Source organism: Haliotis asinina, chromosome 5, assembly GCF_037392515.1.
Source record: "Haliotis asinina isolate JCU_RB_2024 chromosome 5, JCU_Hal_asi_v2, whole genome shotgun sequence".
Classification (NCBI taxonomy): domain Eukaryota; kingdom Metazoa; phylum Mollusca; class Gastropoda; order Lepetellida; family Haliotidae; genus Haliotis; species Haliotis asinina.
This window is the reverse complement of record NC_090284.1, coordinates 72,811,747-72,835,960: the sequence shown is the minus strand read 5'-3', so window position 1 is coordinate 72,835,960 and position 24,214 is coordinate 72,811,747. Positions and strand designations below refer to the sequence as shown.

Genomic DNA, 24,214 nt, shown 5'->3' with positions numbered 1-24,214 from the left:
AGACATGTCAATGGTTCATCATTATAATAATCTACAGTTGGATAACGTACAAATTTATGTTTCTGTCTGACGAGAGAATAGAGTTTTAATCTACGCATTTTAAATATAATACAAATATTCTTCAAACAGGAAAATACAATTGCTGAGGCAAATTTGCGTAAAAAAGTTTTTTAACAAAAAGGAAAAATAATTATCAACAAAATAGTGTAAAGCAATTTACATACTGTGGAGAAGTATTTGACAACACATACAACACACACGGAATAATATCGTTTTCATATTTCCCTGTCATGCATTTTCCACAACACTCCCACAGTCATGCCACCCTTTCATATCTTTACACATCTAATGCTTGTGGGATATATTTGGGATTTTTCTTCAAATAACACCGTCCAGATGCCAAACACAGATTCATTGACAGCCATTGACAAATCATGGTACATTTAGGTGTTGTATCATAAGGAAATTTTGTTTATAATTTATGTTATCTTTTAATTTTCATGAGTACTAGGTCAGTAACTCAAAACCCAGATTTGTTAATGTACTTGTTTGTATTTCAATATTTTCATAAAACGTGATGTTTCTGTGGTTGCAGTATGACATTCTTAGTTCATAAATAATATTAGAATGTAGAAATATTAGAGAATAAAGTGTTATCATATATGTTATCTTCCACGTTATCATTACAAAGATTTGTGGGTTTTCTTTTCTTTTTTTTTTCACTTTCTTTCCATGAAAATTCTGCAAGGTGCGATTAAGGAAGGTATGTCGGTTTTTTGCAGTGACCAGTTCCACATTTTATTTGCACAGCATGCTATGTGCATTTGCAGAGACGGGAGTCGAGTTTAAGAAATTTCTACGTCCAACGTTGAAGAGTCCGATCTTTGTTAAGATTGCCATCTTAAGTCCATGCTGTCTTAAGATCGTCTTTGTGCAAGTGCATTAGGGCAGTTGTATGGTGATTGTAAAGTTGATTGTAGGGGCCTACGACTGATTGTAACTAAGATTGTTACTCTGTGCAAGCGGGCCCAGTTCATTTGACAAGATTGATTGTATTTTTGCATTAAGTGTCAGTAATTTACTAATAACATATTTCAGATATCATTTTATGACATTGATAGCATATTTTCTCTCCCTGTTTGTTTTCAGATCTTCTGGAAACAGTGCTTGAAAAGCATCGCCACCTGGTGGCAGCCACACCTCCACCTTCACCGACCCAAGGTGACAGCAGCATTAGTCGCAGATCTTCTCTAATGCTCTTCTCTTCTTCACCCATCAGATCAGGTATATCAATGAAGAGTATCTGACATACCTTAACAAATATATACTGGAGTTTTAGAGCATTGATCCCTGAAGAATGTTTCAGATTTACAATGATACTTGTGTCCTATACTCTAGATTGAGAAGCTTTGCATGACTTCGAGTTAGAATAGCTCCTCATATGATGTGCATGTGTTTACAGCTGACTAACATCAGCATTGGGTTTTCAATATGTGTCACTAGTGTGTACCCATATAGTTTGGATTGTTCTTCATGCTCACACCACTGGCTTGCTTATCCACGCCAAGTTAATAGCAGACCTAGAGGAAAACTGTTTCATATAATGGCCATTCACACTAATTTCTTTGCTGATTATGCTTACTTTAAGATTTAGAGTTGAAGTGTCATATTCTCTGTCTATGCCCCAATATGCATAGCCATAGTAAAAAATTGCACAAGGTGCATAACATTGTTATGCTCATGCCTCATATGTTGTTTTCCCAGATACTCTACTAAGCAGTATGTTCAAGTCCCCAATCCGAGGCACCCGCATGGAAGCTCTGCCCCCTCTGGATGATGAGTCCCAGCAGCTGTGTTCTGCTGCCCTGTCCTGCTTGGCCCACTACTTCAGCTGGATCCCACTCTCAGCAACCATCACACCCACTCTGCTCAGCACCATCTTCCACTATGCAGGATTTGGCTGTGAGGTGCGCAACAACCGGGCATCCAGTCCTAACATGTCCTTCTCCAACAGTACTCAGTGTCTGGGTGTGCTGGCCATGAACTGTGTCAATGAACTGCTGTCCAAGAACTGTGTCCCACAGGAATTTGAGGACTTCCTGCTACAGATGTTCCAGCAGACATTTTACCTGTTACAAAAGATGACAAAGGAGAGCTCTACTAATCCAACAGGAAACAGATTAGCAGAACTCGAAGATAGGTGGGTGGCTTTATCTTTTATTGCGTTAAATTGTAATCTCCTGAAATCTCCTTCCACCTCTGGTGGCTAAAGAATAACAGTCTATAGAAACTTATGAATTACCATGATTTTGAGCATCTCTGTGTCTCCACATAAAACATAAGAACAGCAAACATGCTTTCAAAGGAAGATGAAATGCGGCCCAGTTATGTGATTCATGGATGCAGCATGTCCAGGTTGACCTGTTGGAATGTATGTAGTTTGTCATTGTATGTTCAATGTTTGTCTGCAAATCATTCATCCTAAAATTTGTGTAGTGAATAACATTCTGTTGATGTTTTCCTTTCAGTTATGTGGAAAAATTCACTGATTTCCTACGACTCTTTGTCAGTATACACTTGCGTCGTTTTGAGGGCAGTGCACAATTTCCTGTATTAGAATTCCTGGCACTTCTATTCAAGTATACCTTTAGACAGGTAAATGCACACAGTGTTATACGCATTAAGCATAACATATTGTTCATGCATGTTTTGATGCGTTTCATACATCATGAGCAACATCATGAGCGTTGATCAGCACAATTGTCATGCGATGATATGTGCCAACTTGCCATGATTTAAGGACTGTAGTAAAGAGAAGTAATTCCCCTTGAAGATTCTGGTTAGAATTAATCTTCAGTAGCCCATGCTTGTCGTAAGAGGCGACTAACAGGATTGAGTGGTCAGGTTCACTGACATGGTTGACATGTTATTGTATCCCAGTTTTGTAGATCAATGTTCATGATTTTGATCACGCAATTGCCTGGTCTACACTCGATTATTTACAAACTGCTGTCATGTAGCTGGAATATTGCTGAGTGTGATGTAAAACTAAACTCACTCAAGCAGAAAGCTGACATTGATGTACAAGTGTCTTTTTAGAATTATCAAGAGGATAAGCTCATGCCCAGATGTAGCAATCAATTCAGCAGTTTGAGTCATAGGCAGTTATTGTAGTTTTTGACCGATTTTCCCAGGTTAATTGTTACCTTCTAGAAATCAGCTCAGATTAATTTTTGTTTGTTTCAGCCTGGCAATGATGGCTTCTTCAACTGTCTTGACATCTGGAACACCTTTCTGGACTATCTGCTGACTAAACTCCAGGAGAGATCAGCAGATGGACTCAGCATAGTCACCAGGTATGTCTGCTGGACACACTGATGCAATTTTTAGGGAGCTGTGTCTGTCATTGTGTTTACTCTCGACAGTGGTCCATATATACTGAGGGAAAGAAATAAAGGATCACAAGGAAATTCGTGTGATCCTTTCCTGTTTTCATCATCACATTGCTATTCAAAGCTGGTGGTGAAAACTGGAAAATATTAAAGGCCGCCATCTTGCCAGCTACATGACAGCAAGATAGGACCCGACCGGCAAAGGTAGAACAATTTATGAATGAAAATTTCAGTCAAGAAATTCCAACTAACGCCTGTGCGAAAGAAAAGGAATCATACGTACAGTAGCTGACTCTTTCTCACTCATAATTCCATAGGTAGATAGCACAAAGACAATCTAAATGGATCACGCACATCTTTCTAGTCAAACGACAGCACGAAAAGTGAGGTGCAAGGTAGATGACCAGAGTTACCTGCTCTTGGCTGTAGGGAGCATGGGGGGGCCCTGTAAAGGTGGTCCCACAAGACAAAAACAAGTTTTTTGTTTTGTAAATATTTTATTATCAAAATAGTGACCCTTTATTTATTTATCTTAAAGTTATCTTAAAATCAACACAAGCTGATGCCAAAAAATGATTCCTAAAGCCAGGTTTTGCCTGTCCGTCGTTAAGGTGTTTGGAAACACCTGAATGTTTTCCAGTTACTCTTGATGCAGCTGAATGAATGTATGCTGCTTATATGCAGATGTACTGTAGGTTAGCACTCATAATAATCACCATGTCTGTTGTGTATATTCATTGTTACTACTACTACTACTACTACTACTGTGTTTGGAGGGTCACCTGGTGGACGTTTTAGTGACAGAGTAAACACAGTTCATACCAATTGTACATCAAGCACTGTCTCTCACCTGCTGTGTTCCTCTCTCTTTGACATTGACAGGTATCAGGAAGCTCTGTTGTCACTGGTGTCCCACATCCTGCAGAAGTTCCAGTTCCGCTTCAACCAGTCTCAACTGGAGGAGTTGGATGACGACATGCTTGATGATGATGTGAGTAGTTTACTAATATCTTACTTAAGAACGGGGATTGGAATACTGTGTCCTAAGATCTTAGTGAATGAGTAGTAATGGAATATTGTGCTCTAAGTCTAATGCCTTTCTGCGTGATGGGGTAGCCTAGTGGTTAAAGCATTGGCTCATCATGCCAAAGACCTGGGTTCGAATCCCCGCATGGGTATAATGTGTGAAGCCCATTTCTGGTGTTTCCTGCCGTGATGTTGTTTGAATATTGCTAAAAGCAGTGTAAAACTCAAGTCAGTCAGTCAGCCTAATGTCTTACTAAAGAACTAGCATTTGAACACTGTGTTCAAAGATCTTACTAAAGAACTAGTAATAGACCACTGCCCAAATGTCCTACTGAAGGACTACTTTAGGACTAGTATAATACTGTGTTTCAATGAGCTACTAAGGGACTAGTATTGGAAGACTGTGTTCTAATATACTTCTAAAGGACAAATATTAGAATACTGTGCTCAAAGGCCCTACTAAAGGACTAGTATTAGAACACTGTGTTCTAGGGTACTACTAATGGTCTAGTATTGGATTACATGCATTCACTGGAATAGTGGTCTGATGAATCTTGTGTGTTCATTTCAGTCGGAGACAGAGTGGCAACACTTCCTTCGTCAGTGTCTCGAAGTAATAGCCAAGGTTGCTGAACTCCTCACAGCAGAGACGTTCCAGCTCATTGTAAGTTGTGGGTTCTTTCATTACACATTCATTATAACAGAATCATTATAGTTTATTTATTTCAATACAAGCTCTGATTACCATGACAACATTAAATATTATTATGTTTTGTTCTTATTTTGGTATAGAAATAATCGTGCTGGAGAGGATAGTTTGTAAGGCCTAGAGGCTGTTGTAAAGTTCATATTAAGTAGCTGCAGTATTACCATGCTGGAAATGTATTGTATCAGTATGTTCAGCCTTCCTAATGATGGTGTATCTGAGTCACTGGTCAGCTATAGTTGCTCCAGTACTAAGTCTGATGCAGAGTCTGTAGTGATAGTATGGATGTTTTGTGTCGATATTACAGTGGGAGCCTTTTAAGGATTACCTGAATGTGTACATGGGGCTGGAGACCTGTGTCACAAATGGCATGCAGGGCCGTCGGCTCAACATCACCGGCGAGAATGAGTGTCGAAGACTTCACTGCACACTGAGAGATCTATCGTCCCTACTGCAGGCACTTGGGAGGCTGGCAGATCACTTCATTGGAGAGAAGTTTGCCGACAGATACACCATTGCCCAAGTTTTGGTGGACAAGTAAACTCTTCTACTTCTTGACACTTTGTACAAACATCTCATTTCATGTGATACTGTTATATTTGGGATTACACTTTCTTATTAGAGTACCCATGTTAATACTTTTTATTAACTTGAGTCCCGTATGGGATTCAAACCCACACCCTCAGAATCAGGCACCTAATCATTAGCACACAAGGTCAGCCACCTCACCCACTCAGCCACTGTGACTTCCACAAAAGTAACATATGTTACATTTGACCACTTTCTGAAGGGCATTGTGTAATCATAGCCTTCAGCCGTGGGAGCTATGCCAGTTTACATTTATCAGATGGGGACATACAGTCTGCAGTCTAAACTGCCACTTGTCCGACTTTCATTTTTGTGGAAGTCGCGAATGCTGATTGGGTTAGGCGGCTGACCTTGTGTACTGGCAGTTTGGAGGTGGGTTTGATTCCCAGATGGGACACAACTAAAAAAAGTACTATAATTTGTACTTTACTAAGAAAGTGTAATCCCAGATGTAACATCTGCGACATTTGACCACTTTCTGAATCGCATTGTGTAATCAGACACTCAAGTAGCAAGCAGGTGTTTCTGTGACTGTGTCAAGGCTGTGACTATTAAGGAAACCCTATAGTCCTGTATGTGATGCGCTCTAGGTGTCAAAAGTAGTGCTGTGTAGAGGAGGATACACTTGACACAAGCATATTCAATCAATTGTGATTCTTTTGACTGTACATTGTATGGGGTATATAATTGTTATCCACTGTCATAGGAATATATTGCCTCATGTACATGAATACAAGTGAAACTATTAATTTTCATATGTGGGGATCTTTTTCATAAACCTGATGTAATATCTTGTTGGTGGCAGTAAATATAACAAAATATGGTATCTGGTTATTTTCTGGGCAGCTGCAAAGTCTAGATTCTTGATGTTGTTACAGAATACATGTGAAATCAACAAGATAATGAATGGTGAAAGAACTGAAAATTATGCTTGTTAGGAAAATCAGTTGGCAGAGCTTATCTAATCCACCTGATGTTGTTTTCCAGATTGGTGGAGACAGTGACGTATGGAAGTAAACACAAACTGTTTGAAGTGACATCGGTAGCTCAGTCTGTGCTGCAGCCAGATTTCATTCAAGTGTTAGTATTCCGAACAAAGGCTACCTTGCTCTCAGTTGACAAACAGGTTTTACAGAGTGCATAACACTTGTGTTACCATGGTATTCAAAGTTGTGGACATCATGACTGATGTCACTGTACATATCTACAATGTGATTGTTATGATTTGTTATTTGTTCCGATAGTTGTGTACATGACTGCTATCACTCACAGGCTTTTATCCTCTTGCAGTCATGCTCAGGCTATGGCAGCCATCAAGGCATATGCTCATTGGCTGGCTCAACTTTATGGAGAGTCTCAACGAACCAATCAGGAGAAAGAGAAGCTGTACAACCTCATTGTCAAACTTATTGATGCAGTTGCACCTCTGATAAGTAAAGAGGTGTGTTGTATTTCTAAATCTCACTAGGATCGGATTGACTTTAAGTACCTATAGCTTGTGAGGCCATCTCAAAAGACTAGTGCCTCAAATAACAGATTTGTCCCTGTTTGACTGTTTCTGCTAGAGGTTATTTTTATTTAAAGGTTATTGACATAAGGAAATGTCTTTTCGAGAATTTCAGACATTTTAGTTGCTCTCTGTATAGGGAGGCATATCACTTCATGAATAACAACTTCTTTGCACAGAGTGACATTTCAGTGTAGATTCTTACAAGAAGTTGATATCCATGAAGGCATATGTCTCATTACTGACTCACCAACTTCATGGAATGCTGGTAACTTAACTGGCCTGTTATCACTAGTTGGCCAGTACATGTGAAGTTAAGTTCCAGCAAGTTCTATAACCTGTCTGGAACTTCATCCTTGTACATCAGTAGCTGCTTCCCTTCCTTGAAAACACTGTTAGTTACTTCTGCAGTATGCATCTCTGCTCAAACACCAAATCTGATTACACTTGTTTCTGACTGATTGAGTTGGGTCCTTATTTAGGTTCCAGAGAGAGTGGCTCACTCTGCTGCCCACTTGTTTCTGTCACTGGCCACAACAGTGAGACCATCCTTCCTCATACAGCTGCCTAGCATTCAGACGCTGTACAACATGGCCAGTCAGGGAGCCTTCACGTCACTCAAGCAGGAGGTATAATGCTGTTGCTAGGAATGAAACTGCTGTGTAATAACTTGGAACCTTTTTGAATAAATGAAAGATGTGCAATATCTTGTCACTTGTGGAGGATAACATTTCTTTGTCACCCTAATATATCAGCTTGGGAAGCCTACAGTTTGCATTGAGTTCCTTGGACCACCACAATAAATTGACCGGGTGGATTTGTGAGGCGTGCTTTTGTCAAGCAATAAGATGCAGTTGCATCTTGCTTGTGAGAGACCACATGCTTACAGTTGTTAGAGATGAAACTGCTATTTTGATGTCAGAGTCCTCTTCTGCTATTGACCTACTAAAACTGAAACTGCTTCAGTATCAAGGGTTTTTTAGATATGTTTTAAGAATGAAGGAATGCATGTCTGTGTCTTACAGCAGTAGTGTTGTTTTTGTTGACAGATCCAGCTGCTGGTGTGCCGGTCGTTGTCCCACTATCTGCTGCTACCGTGGCCGGGATTACCAGACTCAGAGCAAGACTGGGTGAACAGAGCATCACATCATCAGAGTTTTATACAGTCTCTCACCACATGCTACATTCAGGTCAAAACAATGGCAGACCTGGCAGACAATAAAGTTCTACAGCAAGAAGGTACATTCATTGATTTCCTGCTCACACCCTTCCCTTTGTTCAAAGTGTCAAAGGGACTTCTGGTTTGTCAGTGTGGCCTAATTTGTTTATATGTAGGAATTTATTGGCTATCGATATTCAAGTCCTTATTCTGAACCCAATCTGTGAAGATCCAGGTTAGAATTGATCTTCAGTAACACATGCTCGTCATAAGAGGCGACTATCGGAATCGGGTGGACAGACTCACTGACTTGGTTGACCCAATTCATGATGTTGATCACTGGATTGTCTTGTTCAGACTTAATTATTTAGAGATTAACCCCATACAACTGATACATTGCTGAGTCCAGTGTTAGGCAACAACCAACCCAAACAAGACAGATATCACTCTCCTCATTCTGAACCCTGTGAAAGTTCACCAGTACACTGTTGTGAGAGGTAGCTGAAAGCGGGATCAATGTTAAAACTTGTCTTGATGTCTTTGTTATCCGCTGGCAGTGTAGCTTTTATTACCATCCTCCTTTCCAGTCAAGCCTGTGATCAGAGTGACATTACAGATAATGCAAGATTTGATCGAGTCATTAGCCGGAGAGGTGGTGAAATCCAAGCAGATCTGCTACCAGTCGCTTCAGGAGTCAATACAGATGACACTTACTATCTTCCCTATATATATACAACAGACAGGTCAGTGGCTTTAACATTGTGTATACTCACAGTGACCATATCAATTTGCACAACAGAATAGCTTCACAGCCTCCCAAACTTGTGCCGCTGCAGGACGTAATCATTGTACCCCATTGGTCTCTCTCAAGCGAGTTCTGAAACATGATAGTAAGAACATTGCTGACTGGTGCTGACATGAAGACATTCTGACTAATACTTGCTGCTTGCTTCAGCTTTACATTAGCTGTCACATACACACAAACCAGCGCTGTCATTTTGGTTGTCATCCTGATACGTGCATCAGTAGCAGGTTGTTGGTTGTACAGGTTGGAATGGGTTGTACACAATGACACACAAGAAATTGACTAAACTGAGGATTTGTTTTTGGTGAACATATTGGCATGGTTATGCAGGATGTGCCTTACAAGGATTTGGTATGGTAACTGAATGTGAACAGTGTCAGTGACGATGTAGCAAGCAGATCATGTGATAATTTCCATATAGGCTGTCTGACAGACTTTTACTTCACATACACTGACTAGCCAGACAGCTAATTCTGTATGAGAGTCATAATTAGTTTTACAATAACCCATCCTTGTACATACTTTGGCTAGCTGTACCTTACCTTATTCTGTCATTTTGCATCACTGGATTTAACTCTGGTCACTTGTAACAGGAACAATTTGAATCATGCAGTAACTGCAGACTAAGAATGACGTTAGCGTACAGTGGTGTGCCTACAAACGCAGAGGTAGCTAATCCTGCCCTCTACATTGTCACATGTAGAGCTACATCAAATCCATGTGTTCTGTTCTGTCATTGTGTTACCCCAGGGTTTTACCTTTTTATTTGCAGATGTAGTCGATGACATTATGAGTTTCTTCCTAGCACTTTTTCAAGGTTTACGGGTTCAGATGGGAGTCCCTTTCACAGAGCAGGCAATAAGGACGTTCATGAACCTCTTCTCCAGGTAGGCATCTCCTACACTGACATGATGATCATCTGGTGTCATCACTTATTTGCAGTGATACATTCATATGATTAACATCTACTAGTGGTTTGTGTGGTGTTTAACACTGTCATATAGACTCAAAAGTATCAGTATTCATCACTGCATTGAGAGGTATAAATTGTTCAAGCCTATGGATACTTTAAACAAGCCTGATCCATGAATAATGTATACCTTCAGTTGTTTGGCTTCTCATATGCTTGTCATAATCGTTATACTTTTGATAAATGTTAACATTTCTGTTGCAGTAGTAACCAATATTATATCAAATTATCATTATTCATAAATTTGTGTTGATTCAGCAGTGATATCAAAATATACTTATAACTTCACTACTGAATACTTGCTAAAGTGAAGATTTCACAGACAATGACTCAACCCAATAACTAAACTCACACGCAAAAGAAACGCAAGTCTCACATGTAGCATCACTGTATTTCTTTTTCAACAGTTAAGTATACAAATACGAGTGGAGTCAGATGTACAGAAATTTGAGCAAACACAGTTCATTGGTATCCATACTCAATAAGGTCTTTACAATTTGTGTCAGCAATTGCATTTTCCGATTTCGATCATTTGAATTACGTCATTCAATACCTGGTGTGCCCACCATTAGCATTGATCACTGCCACACATCTCCTGTACATAGAGTTGATCAGACGATTTGTGAAGGCCCTTGGGATCATTCTGCACACTTCCAGTACAGCTGTACGCAGGTCATCAGCAGTTGCAGGCGCTGGTTGCACTTGCTGGAGACGCCTCTGAATCTCATCCCACAAGTGCTCGATGGGGTTAAGGTCAGGGCTAAGGGCCTGCCATTGCATGACGTTTATGTTGTGCTGTTGAAGAAAGGCCATGGTAAGTCTTGCAACATGCGGACGAGCATTATCTTGCTGGAAAATGTGATTCCGATGTCGGGCAAAACATGGAGCAACATGAGGTCTGATGACTTGGTCAATGTAACGCTGAGCTGTGATGCCGCGTCCTCAACCTTGACCCACATTCTGGAAGCACATTGGTCCAAGCCTAGCTTTAAGTCCAATTCCGGCCCAAATCATGACACTAGGACCACCCCATGCATCCCTTTCCAACACGTTTCGGTCAGCAAAACGCTCTCGTTGACGTCTCCAAACCCTGACCTGTCCATCTGCATGTGACACACAAAAGCGACTCTCATCAGAGAAAATCATTGGTTGACTGTGTTGTGTTATAGCGATGCTGGAGACGGTAGATTGTCGTTATGTTGACGTTAAAGTGCCGAGCAATGTGTTGGACAGACTCTCCAGCGTGTAAACGTCCGAAAGCCTGATTCCTCTCATGTTGGTTTAGTCGCGGCATTGTTGAACAATGAAGGATATGCCAAAGTTCTTGGCGGTTTTTATACCCACTACGGGTAGTGAAAAATCGTGCATATTCAATTCTACGTGGGAAGTGTGCATCATGTCCACATCTTCATTTGAGTGGTGCATTTTGGCGATTCGTTTTCGTCTTGTTGTGATCACATTGATCTTATAAAATGATACAGAAAATGTGCCAAGCATCGCCAAGCATCACTATGTACCGAAGGTATTATGAAATTAGGGGTCCAAATTTGGTTCTTCAGTTCTGATAGAAACTTGCGTTTCTTTTGCGTGTGAGTATACCAATATGTCTAAGGCTTATACCATCTGTATCAGGATTACCTTTGTATGTGGCAGTAGATGTATCAATACTGTCGCCATCAGGTGAAGAGACCGTTTTTACGAAACAAATACACATGTGTGGAAGATGTTAAGAGATTGTGCTGAAAGTTGCATTTTCAGTGAAAGCATTTCCCTCAGTTCTGTCATGACATTTCTTCAGTGTAGATAAGTCTTCATTTATCGTTAGTAGAGTGAAATAAGTTTTACACTGTGTTGTGTTTTCAACTATACTTGTATGTTTCTACAGGGAACAACTTGCTGAAACAATAAGCCAGGAAAGCTCAACAGGATTCCGAGTTATAGAAAAGTAAGAGTCAAGTTCTGTCTTGAGTCATGAATCACCGGCTATAGAGCTTTTATAATCAAACAGCAAAGGCGCTGTGTTTCATTGTTGTATGACACACTTTTATGGATCAGAAGTGTTTTAATGTGGCACCTTGCATTTTTATTATATGACACTGTTAAACATTTTTCATGTTTTTTTTTATTTTTTCTGCAGATTTTTGAAAATCCTTCAGCTCATTGTCCAGGAACCCAGTTCTTCCTTCAAATCCTTTCTCCCTCAAATACTCAGTATATGTCTGGATCAGATCTACCCTATAATAGCACCGGTATGTTTCTCCTTTAAATACTGAGTATATATCTGAATCAGATGTAGCCTATATAAGCATGTGTATATTTCTCCCTCATATATGTCTGGATCAGATCTACCTATAATATCACTGGTACATATCTCCCTTAAATACTCAGTATATGTCTACATCAGATCTACCCTATAAAAGCACTGGTACGTTTCTCCCTCAAATATTCAAATATGTCTGGATCAGATGTCCTCTATAGCATTCTCTTTCTACATACACAGACAACAGTGTACAACAACCCATGGCTACATACACAGACAACAGTGTACGACAATCCATGGCCACATACACAGACAACAGTGTGCAACAATCCCTGGCTACATACACAAACAACAATGTCCAACAACCCATGGCCACATACACAGACAACAGTGTACGACAACCTATGCCGACATACACAGACAACAGTGTACAACAATCCCTGGCTACATACACAGACAACAGTGTACGACAGTCCATGGCCACATGCACAGACAACAGTGTACAACAATCCATGTCCTCCTACACAGACAACAGTGTACAACAATCCACAGGCTGCATGCATAGACAACAGTGTACAACAATCCATGCCCACATACCCAGACAACAGTGTACAACAATCCCTGGCTACATACACAGACAACAGTGTACAACAATCCATGGCCACATGCACAGACAACAGTGTACAACAATCCCTGGCTACACAGACAACAGTGTACAACAGTCCATGGCCATATGCACAGACAACAGTGTACAACAATCCCTGGCTACACAGACAACAGTGTACGACAGTCCATGGCCATATGCACAGACAACAGAGTACAACAATCCATGGCTACATACACAGACAACTGTGTACAACAATCCATGTCCTCCTACACAGACAACAGTGTACGACAGTCCATGGCCATATGCACAGACAACAGTGTACAACAATCCCTGGCTACATGCACAGACAACAGTGTACAACAATCCATGTCCTCCTACACAGACAACAGTGTGCAACAATCCACAGGCTGCATGCATAGACAACAGTGTACAACAATCCATGTCCTCCTACACAGACAACAGTGTACGACAGTCCATGGCCATATGCACAGACAACAGTGTACAACAATCCCTGGCTACATGCACAGACAACAGTGTACAACAATCCATGCCCACATACCCAGACAACAGTGTACAACAATCCCTGGCTACATACACAGACAACAGTGTACAACAATCCATGGCCACATGCACAGACAACAGTGTACAACAATCCCTGGCTACACAGACAACAGTGTACAACAGTCCATGGCCATATGCACAGACAACAGTGTACAACAATCCCTGGCTACACAGACAACAGTGTACAACAATCCACAGGCTGCATGCATAGACAACAGTGTACGACAGTCCATGGCCATATGCACAGACAACAGTGTACAACAATCCATGTCCTCCTACACAGACAACAGTGTACAACAATCCACAGGCTGCATGCATAGACAACAGTGTACAACAATCCATGGCTACATACACAGACAACAGTGTACAACAATCCATGCCCTCCTACACAGACAACAGTGTGCAACAATCCACAGGCTGCATGCATAGACAACAGTGTACAACAATCCATGCCCACATACCCAGACAACAGTGTACAACAATCCATGTCCTCCTACACAGACAACAGTGTACAACAATCCATGTCCTCCAACACAGACAACAGTGTACAACAATCCACAGGCTGCATGCATAGACAACAGTGTACATGTATTTGGAGATGAAATGAGAGTGCTGTTACTGTGCATCTTCCCTATTGTTCCAGAGACCTGCCCCGGACATTAAGTCAGTATTATATGAACTGCTCCATGAACTGATGATGAACAACTGGCGGTACTTCTTCAAGAGGTCAGTCATTTCGTCTCTCAACAACCAGTCGGAACAGGTGGAAAATGGCTCACAGTTTACGACTATTATGCAGGTACGACATTTGTGGTGGGATTATGTCACAGCTTTTCCTTTGGTTATATATTACTAATCAGTGGCTAGCGTTGTTTAGTACAAGGTACATCTCCCTGGTTTGCACTGATTGTGATAGTCCCTGGCTTATCTGTATGACTCAAAATGGCCCTGTAAAACTCTGTATCACACTTTGTTAACCACATGGAGAACAATTTGACGGTAAGATTGACATACAAGATTGACCTGTGTTGTATGGTGTTAACCCTTAATTCATGTGGTTTTACTGGATAGTTATGGTCACAGCACCACGTCATGTAGCTTTAGAACTACTTTTGCATTCATAAAAATCTCACAAATTCATTCATTTTATTTAAGACTGTACCTGAACTCCCCACTGCTCTTGCACCAAGTTTGTTTTTGTCATGTACACAAAACATCTTTTCAAAATTACTTGTGCCCTGTACAACACAAAAGGCAATGTCCGCCACATATGACAGAAACATTAACTTTCTTCTGCAACACTCTGACATGAAGTATGGTGAACTATCATAGATACCACAGGAAGGTTTATCCTTTTGCAAAATTGTGTTATAATGAAAACGCATGTAGTATTCAATATATATGACCTCATACAAAGCTCTATGGCACAGAATGACTATACAACTCCATATGACTTTCTACAACTGCGAGTCCATTTCGCTCTGTACAGTTCTGTACAACTGTTTCTTTGAGACTCTCTACACATCTACTTGACTCTTTACAGCACTGTACAGGAGGTGAATGGAGAAATTCTGTTACATTTGTACAGTTCTACAAAGTCATATGAATATTGTCATGGTTAATGTTTCGATCCTTTTCGGACCAGTTTTGTCTGTGGCAAGACTTGAGAGATGATGTGTTTGATTATTTAGGTGTGCGTTTGCTTTGTCTTTCAGTCATATGGGCAGTCATTCCTACAGCCTGATATTGCAATATTTAAACAGAACCTTGAATCATTAGAAAGCCTCAACTCCAAATGGAAACTGTATCATAAGGTGAGTCTTGATGTTTGACTGACCTAGCAGTATATTGTAGAGAAGTAACATTATACTTGGATTGTTCTGGCTTCCATGAGGACACATTAAAATAGGAACCAGGCACATTATTGATGGTTATAGGAGGTTTATTAGTCATGCTGGTTATAGTCGTAGATGGTCTATCTGATTGTAATAGTAGATGCTGACTACAATATCAAACACTTATTACATTTGTCATGTTTAAACCCAGTTTTTTTACCATTTAGTTCATACATAGTAAAATAGTATGCCTGCACAAGTGGGAAAGGAACATATCTATTTATATCCGGATAACATTTCACCCAGTCAGTTTTCTTGTCAAGATCACCTACACTTTGTTGAATCAATTCTCCAGAAAATCTTCATCGAGATGATGCTGTGCCAGTTCCTGAATGTGCTGATCCAGGTGTTGGTGCAGAAGTCACATGACCTGCTGCAAGAGGAGATCGTCATCACCGTCTACAACATGGCATCCATTGACTTTGATGGCTTCTACTCGACCTACCTGCCACAATTCCTCACCAACATGGAGGGCCTTGACGACAATCAGAAGACTGTGCTGGCTGCTAACTTCAAGATGGACTCGGTAAGTTTATACTCAGAGGGATTCAAATTAGACTTTTCTGCCAACTGACATGTGTTGGCCAGAATATGTAGCCTGTCTGAATGCATGTTGTTTGATGGTGTGCCTATTCCAGAGCTGATTCTTAATTAATGTTCATGACATAGTTGGAATATTGCTGCACTGCGGGCAGGTGGGCATGGTGATTCTTAGCAGACCCTTAGTTGAGTTTGTGAAATGCATTCTTTAAATCCCCATGTTGTTCTTTCAGGATTTGCCCTCTTTCACTCAGAGCACGCATCGGTTTGTGAACGACATTCGCTACTACAGACTCATCAACAACAGTTTGCCAGAAGGTTCCGTGAAGTTTTAAGACATATACCACATATGTTCTCAAATGATGTTGATGAATAACATCTGGACTGAACAGGTCTTTTTCCTGAAACGGAATCACCTGCTTGAAGTGTGTGGAGATCTGAATCATTTCATCAGATGTACCAAACTATTGTCAAGTTCTCTTGTGAATGATTTACTGAGCTAAGTCCTGATTGCGATGATACAGTCGGTCGGCCTGCAAGATTCAAGAGAGAGTTGGGAGTGCCAGGTGCATTCCTTCTACAGTTGTCTCCCTTTGTCCAACCCCATCTATAAGCATTCTGGAGATAAAAACAGCAGTATTTAGAAGTTATTTGTTTCCAGACATTTTGTAAGAATGTTTGATGCATGCCATGATGGTTCAGTCTGGTTTGTGCAAATTTTCCTCCAAAAGACAGAAAGGACGTATTTTCAACAGGACACATTTCTGCTCAGACCTATTACCCACACTTTCAAGTTTGGTTAAGGCTCGCGAAATAGATGAGTGGTGATCCACAGATCTTGAACAGATTAAGTTATTTTGAAACATGTATTGGTGGATGTGCTGCAGGAATTGATGTGTGAAGTATGTCTGTTTTATGTATGGTGAGGACAATGTGACTGGGATAGTGAGTGTACATAGACGTCTGATAGGGCTAGACCTATGTAGACCATGTACAGGTGTAAATACTACTGTCCATATTGTATATTATTGTGGAATGAGTGTGATGTCTGTAGCACTGGCTGACAGTGCTGTGTTGTCAGATGAGCCAGACAGAGGGCAGCGACAATCAAAGATGTATACTCACTTGAAGTGAGACGATAGGGGTTTCAGTGTACTTGTCATGTTTGACTGCTAGAATCAACAATCCTATGAGATGAACGAAAAGGGTTTCATGTATAATATTCTGTACAGACATGTTCTCATATCTGTTATCTGCAGGTGTTACTCATGCCGTGATTCACATATACCTTTCATCCTGACAAAACCTGTTAGCTGTTATCCATACTGGTGCTTGTAATGTTTCACGCACATGTGTGGTACGTGTCTACACCATGTGGCATGTTTATCTTTATTCATATATTGTGCTGACTTGCCATCACATAACTGAATACTGTGGAAACTGACATCATTCCCGAAACACACAATACTTACATGTTCAATTGATGAGTGCCAGAAACAATGTCTCATGTCCATGTTGTTAATATCACCTGAAGCAAGCAGCAGTACCCTCCAAACCTCCTCTACTCTCACAGAAGTCCCATCTAGAAGAGCCTCTTGCCATGGAATCACGAGGTAGTTAGGTATCCTCAAGAAGTGCATGCATGCTATACAGCTTTCGAACAGGTGCCAATAATCATTGCATTTCCACACTGACCAAGTCTGAATATTTCAGTAAAAATATCCATAGTAATAGATTTTGGAATATTTCAAGAAATGAGCCATTAGTCCTTTTTGTTTTTTAATGTTTAGATCATTATAAGATTTGCAAATGAATTGCACAACAAGAAGGATATTGTGGAAAAAGCTTCATGAAAATTGACCTGAATAGTGTCCATAGTTTTGATCAGAGACAATATACTACCATATGACCATATGACGTCATTGATATATCGGTTGATCATATGTACAGCGTTCATAGCTCATCCACATGTATAACATGCTTTGTATAATGTTGTTCTGTGTCTCGAAACTCACCCAACTCCATGACATGCTCAAACAGACTGTTGCCTATCAGCATTATCAAGGTGTTTGTATTGTTATTCATTGGGAGTTAACTAAGAACTGCTTTGTTGTGCATTCTTCAACTTGGTTTCAAATCCAGAGAATCAAAATCAAAGTACAAAATAACTGTAGGAACATATATTTTAAGTGTGATGCTTACAGTAAACTGCAAACATTCACGGATCCTGTGTCCACAGTGAAATCTTTCCATAACTGATAAGTAACACCATGTTCTTCCAGACACTTGGAAGTCATCCTGTAATAAACATGTCAGGAAGAGCAGACCATGATTAATGTGGCGTTATGTAAGTGTTCCCAAGATCTATGGAAGATGAGCTTCTGAACCAACAGGGTCCAGATTATCACAGCTAAACAGTATGAATGTTTGAACACCTTGCTGGGAGATATATTGCTTGTTGTAAAGTTTCCATTGGTCAAAGTGCTGATACTTGTGTTGTGCAGGAGCAGTTGGGTTCTTGGTTGTATGTTTGAAGGACATTGTTGTCCATTCCTGGGGGAAGAAGTCTTCTGTGGCTGCTGAGGTTGACATGTTGATTGTTGTTGCTAAGTGCCATCAAAATCAAAGTGCCAAATGTGATGCTTTATGAGTTTCATAATTGTCTGTTGATCTGTATTGTGTTCAGTGACTGTATATGAACAACCCAGAAAAAGCTACAGGTGTGAATGTGTGTGTGGTTTTCTCTGTGGGTCTGTAGTGTGTCACAGGTGTGGATCGTATATGGTGTATGTTTAGATAGGACCACCCTCCATGTTCTTGTCACATGGTCCCAGCAGATGGAAGTTGCTGAAAGGTTCAGAATGCAGTAACTGAAAAAAGCTCAAGTCGCCTTAGGACGTCCCATTGTGTTGTGTTGATGTATGTGTAATGGTATCAAGGACATGGTTTTAAAGCAAGTAGTACCAATTTCTAACATTGTACAAGGAGTCACATATATGAATGGTGTTTTAAAACCAACATACTGTAAATTAAGACCAAGAAATTTTGTTATAGTGGAAAATGTCATGAGTTTTATATCTTCCATTGATAGGCCACAGCATCCCACCACCAAGTGTGCTATCCTGTTGTATGTATAATGTATTGTGTATCTTCACCATATTACTGAGAGATGTATTTGTCTGTCTATCTCTTAAGGCTGGAACATTTCACTGATGCATTCATGCACTGTGGTATTTAGTTATTCATGTGATACAGGTTCCTCTTTAGGTATCCATGTGGTTTTATATGAGGAAAGTGTAAAAACAGATTTGTTTTCTTTTGTTCATTACAAAGTTAAACATTCATGTATTCACACTATTAGTTTAGTAGTGTATGTTGTGTAAGGTGTCTTGTGGCATTGTGTGTGGCTGTGACTGTATCATCTCTGCCCTACACTTGCAAACAGTAGGCAGTGGTAGTATAGTAATAGTATCATAGTGAATGTGTGTACAGGTTGACCAGCTATGCAGCAAATACAACGGAGATTATCTCCTTAACTAACCACCCATGTCATATGCAGGCAGACAGTTCTACTGGGCAACCTGATGTTGGTAACAGCGCTCAGATGTCGCTAGAATGATCCAAATCATAGCACACTGCACAGACACTTTCACTGTATGTTTGGGTAGACGTAGCCCTTTCTGTTAGGCATTGCAATTCACTGTGCAGTCGTACACATGTAAGAATTTTTTATTGTTTTAATCAGAGATTCATCTTGTTTATATTTCTTGGTTCATCAGCAGCATATATGTTCTTGTTGTTTTCATCAAAGTAGTAAATATCTGAGATCTCCTTCAGTCAGACAGTGTGCCTAAACTGAATGCGACTATGACTAGGCTTACTAGTGTTACAGATACTGTGTTACTGTGGCTAGGGCTTTGTCAACACCATTTGTACTATGATTGCGACTATGACTAGGCTTACTAGTGTTACAGATACTGTGTTACTGTGGCTAGGGCTTTGTCAACACCATTTGTACTATGATTGCGGCTATGACTAGGCTTACTAGTGTTACAGATACTGTGTTACTGTGGCTAGGGCTTTGTCAACACCATTTGTACTATGATTGCGACTATGACTAGGCTTACTAGTGTTACAGATACTGTGTTACTGTGGCTAGGGCTTTGTCAACACCATTTGTACTATGATTGCGGCTATGACTAGGCTTACTAGTGTTACAGATACTGTGTTACTGTGGCTAGGGCTTTGTCAACACCATTTGTACTATGATTGCGACTATGACTAGGCTTACTAGTGTTACAGATACTGTGTTACTGTGGCTAGGGCTTTGTCAACACCATTTGTACTATGATTGCGACTATGACTAGTGATGGCATCATCACTGCCACTATGGCAGTATCAACAATCTCTGTTATGTGACTAATGTTACTGTCACTGATGACTGCTAATGTGATGCGTCTTGGTGTCATCACTGGCTGCTAATATGACTCATGTTAGTGTCATCACCGACTGCCAATGTGACTCTTGTTAGTGTCATCACTGGCTGCTAATGTGACTCATGTTAGTGTCATCACCGACTGCCAATGTGACTCTTGTTAGTGTCATCACTGGCTGCTAATGTGACTCTTGTTAGTGTCATCACTGGCTGCTAATGTGACTCTTATTAGTGTCATCACCAACTGCTAATGCGACTAATGTTAATGTCAACACTGACGGCTAATGTGACTCTTGTTAGTGTCACCACTGACTGCTAATGTGACAAATGTTAGTGTCATCACTGACTTCTAATGTGATGGGTGTTGGTGTCACTGATGCCTTCTAATGTGACTCATGTGAATGTCACCGATGTCTGCTAATGTGACTTATGCTAGTGTCTTCACTGACTGCTAATGTGACAAATGTTAGTGTCATCACTGACTTCTAATGTGATGGGTGTTGGTGTCACTGATGCCTGCTAATGTGACTCATGTGAGTGTCACCGATGTCTGCTAATGTGACTCTTGTTAGTGTCATCACTGACTGCTACTGTGATGGTTGTTGGTGTCCCCGATGTCTGCTAATATGACTCCTGTTAGTGTCATCACTGGCTGCTAATGTGACTCTTGTTAGTGTCATCACCAACTGCTAATATGACTCTTGTTAGTGTCATCACTGACTGCTAATGTGACTCTTGTTAGTGTCATCACTGGCTGCTAATGTGTCCAAAGTTAATGTCAACACCAACTGCTAATGTGACTTGTTAGTGTCATCACTGACAGCTAATGTGACACATGTTAGTGTCACAATTGACTGCTAATGTGACTAGTGACTGCTATTGTAGCTTGTAGAAGTACAGGTACTGCTACTGGGACGCATGTTGACAAAATGATAGCTACTTTGTAGAGTATTAGCAGGAACGCTACACACTATTTAGCATCATGTTTGCATCAGTACTGACTGCTGATATGACTAAGCCTAGTTTCTACACTACCGCAGTGGTGACTATTGCTATTGACACTAACCCACTGTAATGCTGTACCTTGAACCTAAGCACAGAATCATAGCATGATCACATGTTCACTTGATTAAGTTCCTCAGTTAAATGAATGCTAGTTGTTGAATACTCTCCTGACCACTTCAGTAGGCACCACTTCCCTGTGGTGACTTCAGGCATGCTTTATATCTGGCACACTTTGTTTCCCTTTTATTTGGTGTCTATAGAGAGCATTTTAAGTCACTGAATTACTATAAAGTTTCACCCATGTTGTCAAAACCACATAGTAAGTTATTGTTGATAGAGAAGAACACAAGTTGCCAAATGACACGTAGTACCCAGCCTTTAGTGTATGTGTTGTCAGTATTGTGTGGGGGTATGTGGGATACATGATTGTACTGGGACACTGTGTAGATGTCAGCCATATCGGTATTAAATACTGATTATTTTCCTATGTGTAAATATGTAAATATGATTACAGCATGTGACATCTATATTTATATTTGACTGTATATACTTGTGTGCCTATGATCTGTACATGGTTTTGCTACAGTACCGCTGTGTATAAAACTATAAAGTACAAAAATATCTGATCACCTCAGTGTTTGTTTTCTCTGTCACTGCTCATTGAACAACATCCTCTGTATCTCCAGGGTGTACGTTCTGAAAAGTGTCCACTATACCCTGGATGTATCTACGTCTCAGCCCGATAAGTTTATTACCTCCCTTGGCTGGCTTTTTATCCAGTCAGGTGTCTACGCTGGGAGATTGACTCACTTTCGCATTTTAAATTCTCTAACCAATTAAACTTGGCAAACAAACCATGCAGAGGTTCTCTGAAAGATGTAGATGGATTTCTTGCATATGTGTTTAAAAAGGTTTTGGACCTATAAATTTGCCTGTATGATTTCCACAAATTGTAAGTCGCACTGCGAGCAAACCTTTACAGTTGCAACTGCTACCTTTGTTGACACTGACAAGTTCAGTTTTAACGGCAACCTTGCTGAATGGCTACTGTGAGAATGTGGAGCCAGCAAAGGGAGGTAATAAAATTATCGGGCCGACTCATAGAAGCATCCAGAGTATAGTGGAGACTTATCGGAAGGTATACCTTGGAGATATCGAGGATGATTGAACAATGGCACAGGCTAATACCTGTACAAAGTGCAAAACCCCAACCACCCCAACCCAGCTCACTAACCCTGATCCTAAGTTGCTGGAAAGGGGACCAGGGCGTTTGGATGTGTTGAAGACAACTCAGTCATCCTATTTTAGAGCACATTTTCTAGTTGAGGTGTTCATAAGGTGCCTGTCACCAGTTTTGTGCAGGATGTTTGTCTTTTTGTTTTGTTCTTCTTACCCCAAAGACCTGTGAAGATCCGGGGCAGAATAGGCTTTCAGCACCCCATGCTTGCCATAAAAGTCGACTATGCATGTCGTAAGAGGCAATTAATGGGATCAAGTAGTCTGACTTGGTTGACACATACCATCAGTCCCCAACTGTGCAAATCAGTGCTCATGCTGTTGATCACTGGATTGTCTGGTCCAGACTAGATTATTTACAGATCACCGCCATATAGCTGGAATATTGCTGAGTGTGAGGTAAAACTAAACTCTCTCACTAACTCACTCACTCTTACTCCAGAATATGGCTGACATATTGCGGTTATCTTAAATACTAACTCACTCATTTTTACCCCAAGTGTGGCATAATGTGGCATGGTTTCACATAAATGTTCAATTATTCCTGCTTTCTTTTGCCTCAGATAATTCATGGTGTCATATGAGAAAATCTTATATCATATCCTAAAACATATATTTTTCAAGATTAAAATAGTCCCTATATGCATGTGTAGGGTCCATATACATATACAAGGGGTGTACAGCTATAATTATGTGTGTGGTCAGTACAACCTTTAAGGGGTCTCCAAGCATAAAGGATAGGGGCATCAAGAACTTCAGTACAATCTTTGAGGTGTCTCGAAGTATAAAGCATGGTGCATCAAGCTCTTAAGTACAACCTTTAAGAGGTCTCCAAGCATGGTGGATGGTGCATCAAGAACGTCAGTACAATCTGTTAGGGATCTCCTAGTATAAACCATGGTGCATCAAGCTCTGAAGTAGAACCTTTGAGGTGTCTCCAAGTTTAAAGGATGGTGCATAAGCTTGACACTACAATCTTTGAGGGGCCTTCAAACATAAAATATTGTGCATCAAGCTTGTCAGTACAAATCTGAGATGTCTCCAAATATATAGGGTAGTGCATCAATCCGGACAGTACTACCTTTGAGGAATCTCCAAGCGTAATGGTACAAGCTTGATAGTACAACCTTTGAAGGGTCTCCAAGAATAAGTGATGGTGCATTAAACTTGAGAGTACGATCTTCGAGGGATCTACAAGGATCTACATAATGGATGGTGCATCAAGCTCGTTGCCATAATTACAGGAATACAGGCAGGTGAAGACAGTGGGTGAGTTGAAAATGGACAATCAACAGAAAATGTTGCTGTGTGCAGTGAAGGTGCTAACTACCAAGATAGACGCCAGGAGTGCGTAGCCAAGGCATGAACGTGTGACATAACTCGATGTACATGTATCTTACACCCACTAGCATTCCAATGCAGAATCCAAATCAATCTCCCACGGCTATACGTGCACTTATGATGCAGCGCCAGAGGGCAGTGGGTAGCCTTGTGGTTAAAGCAATGGCTCGTCACTCCAATA

The 24,214-nt window shown here is 40.5% G+C and overlaps 1 protein-coding gene across 1 annotated transcript in view; it reads left to right on the top strand.

Moving 5' to 3' along the window:
• The window catches only part of LOC137285226 (exportin-6-like), a 34,802-nt gene extending 12,717 nt beyond the window's left edge, over positions 1 to 22,085 (top strand). The window contains exons 6-24 of the mRNA XM_067817519.1: positions 1,150 to 1,284; positions 1,765 to 2,200; positions 2,529 to 2,655; positions 3,247 to 3,356; positions 4,275 to 4,383; positions 4,990 to 5,082; positions 5,432 to 5,661; positions 6,700 to 6,792; positions 7,003 to 7,153; positions 7,702 to 7,848; positions 8,269 to 8,458; positions 8,966 to 9,121; positions 9,956 to 10,070; positions 12,039 to 12,098; positions 12,291 to 12,402; positions 14,225 to 14,380; positions 15,297 to 15,395; positions 15,772 to 16,002; positions 16,250 to 22,085. Of these exons, the coding sequence (XP_067673620.1) occupies positions 1,150 to 1,284; positions 1,765 to 2,200; positions 2,529 to 2,655; positions 3,247 to 3,356; positions 4,275 to 4,383; positions 4,990 to 5,082; positions 5,432 to 5,661; positions 6,700 to 6,792; positions 7,003 to 7,153; positions 7,702 to 7,848; positions 8,269 to 8,458; positions 8,966 to 9,121; positions 9,956 to 10,070; positions 12,039 to 12,098; positions 12,291 to 12,402; positions 14,225 to 14,380; positions 15,297 to 15,395; positions 15,772 to 16,002; positions 16,250 to 16,351 (2,852 nt within the window). The 3' untranslated portion in view covers positions 16,352 to 22,085. The remainder of the gene's footprint in view (positions 1 to 1,149; positions 1,285 to 1,764; positions 2,201 to 2,528; positions 2,656 to 3,246; positions 3,357 to 4,274; positions 4,384 to 4,989; positions 5,083 to 5,431; positions 5,662 to 6,699; positions 6,793 to 7,002; positions 7,154 to 7,701; positions 7,849 to 8,268; positions 8,459 to 8,965; positions 9,122 to 9,955; positions 10,071 to 12,038; positions 12,099 to 12,290; positions 12,403 to 14,224; positions 14,381 to 15,296; positions 15,396 to 15,771; positions 16,003 to 16,249) is intronic.
• The last annotated feature ends 2,129 nt before the right edge of the window (positions 22,086 to 24,214 follow it).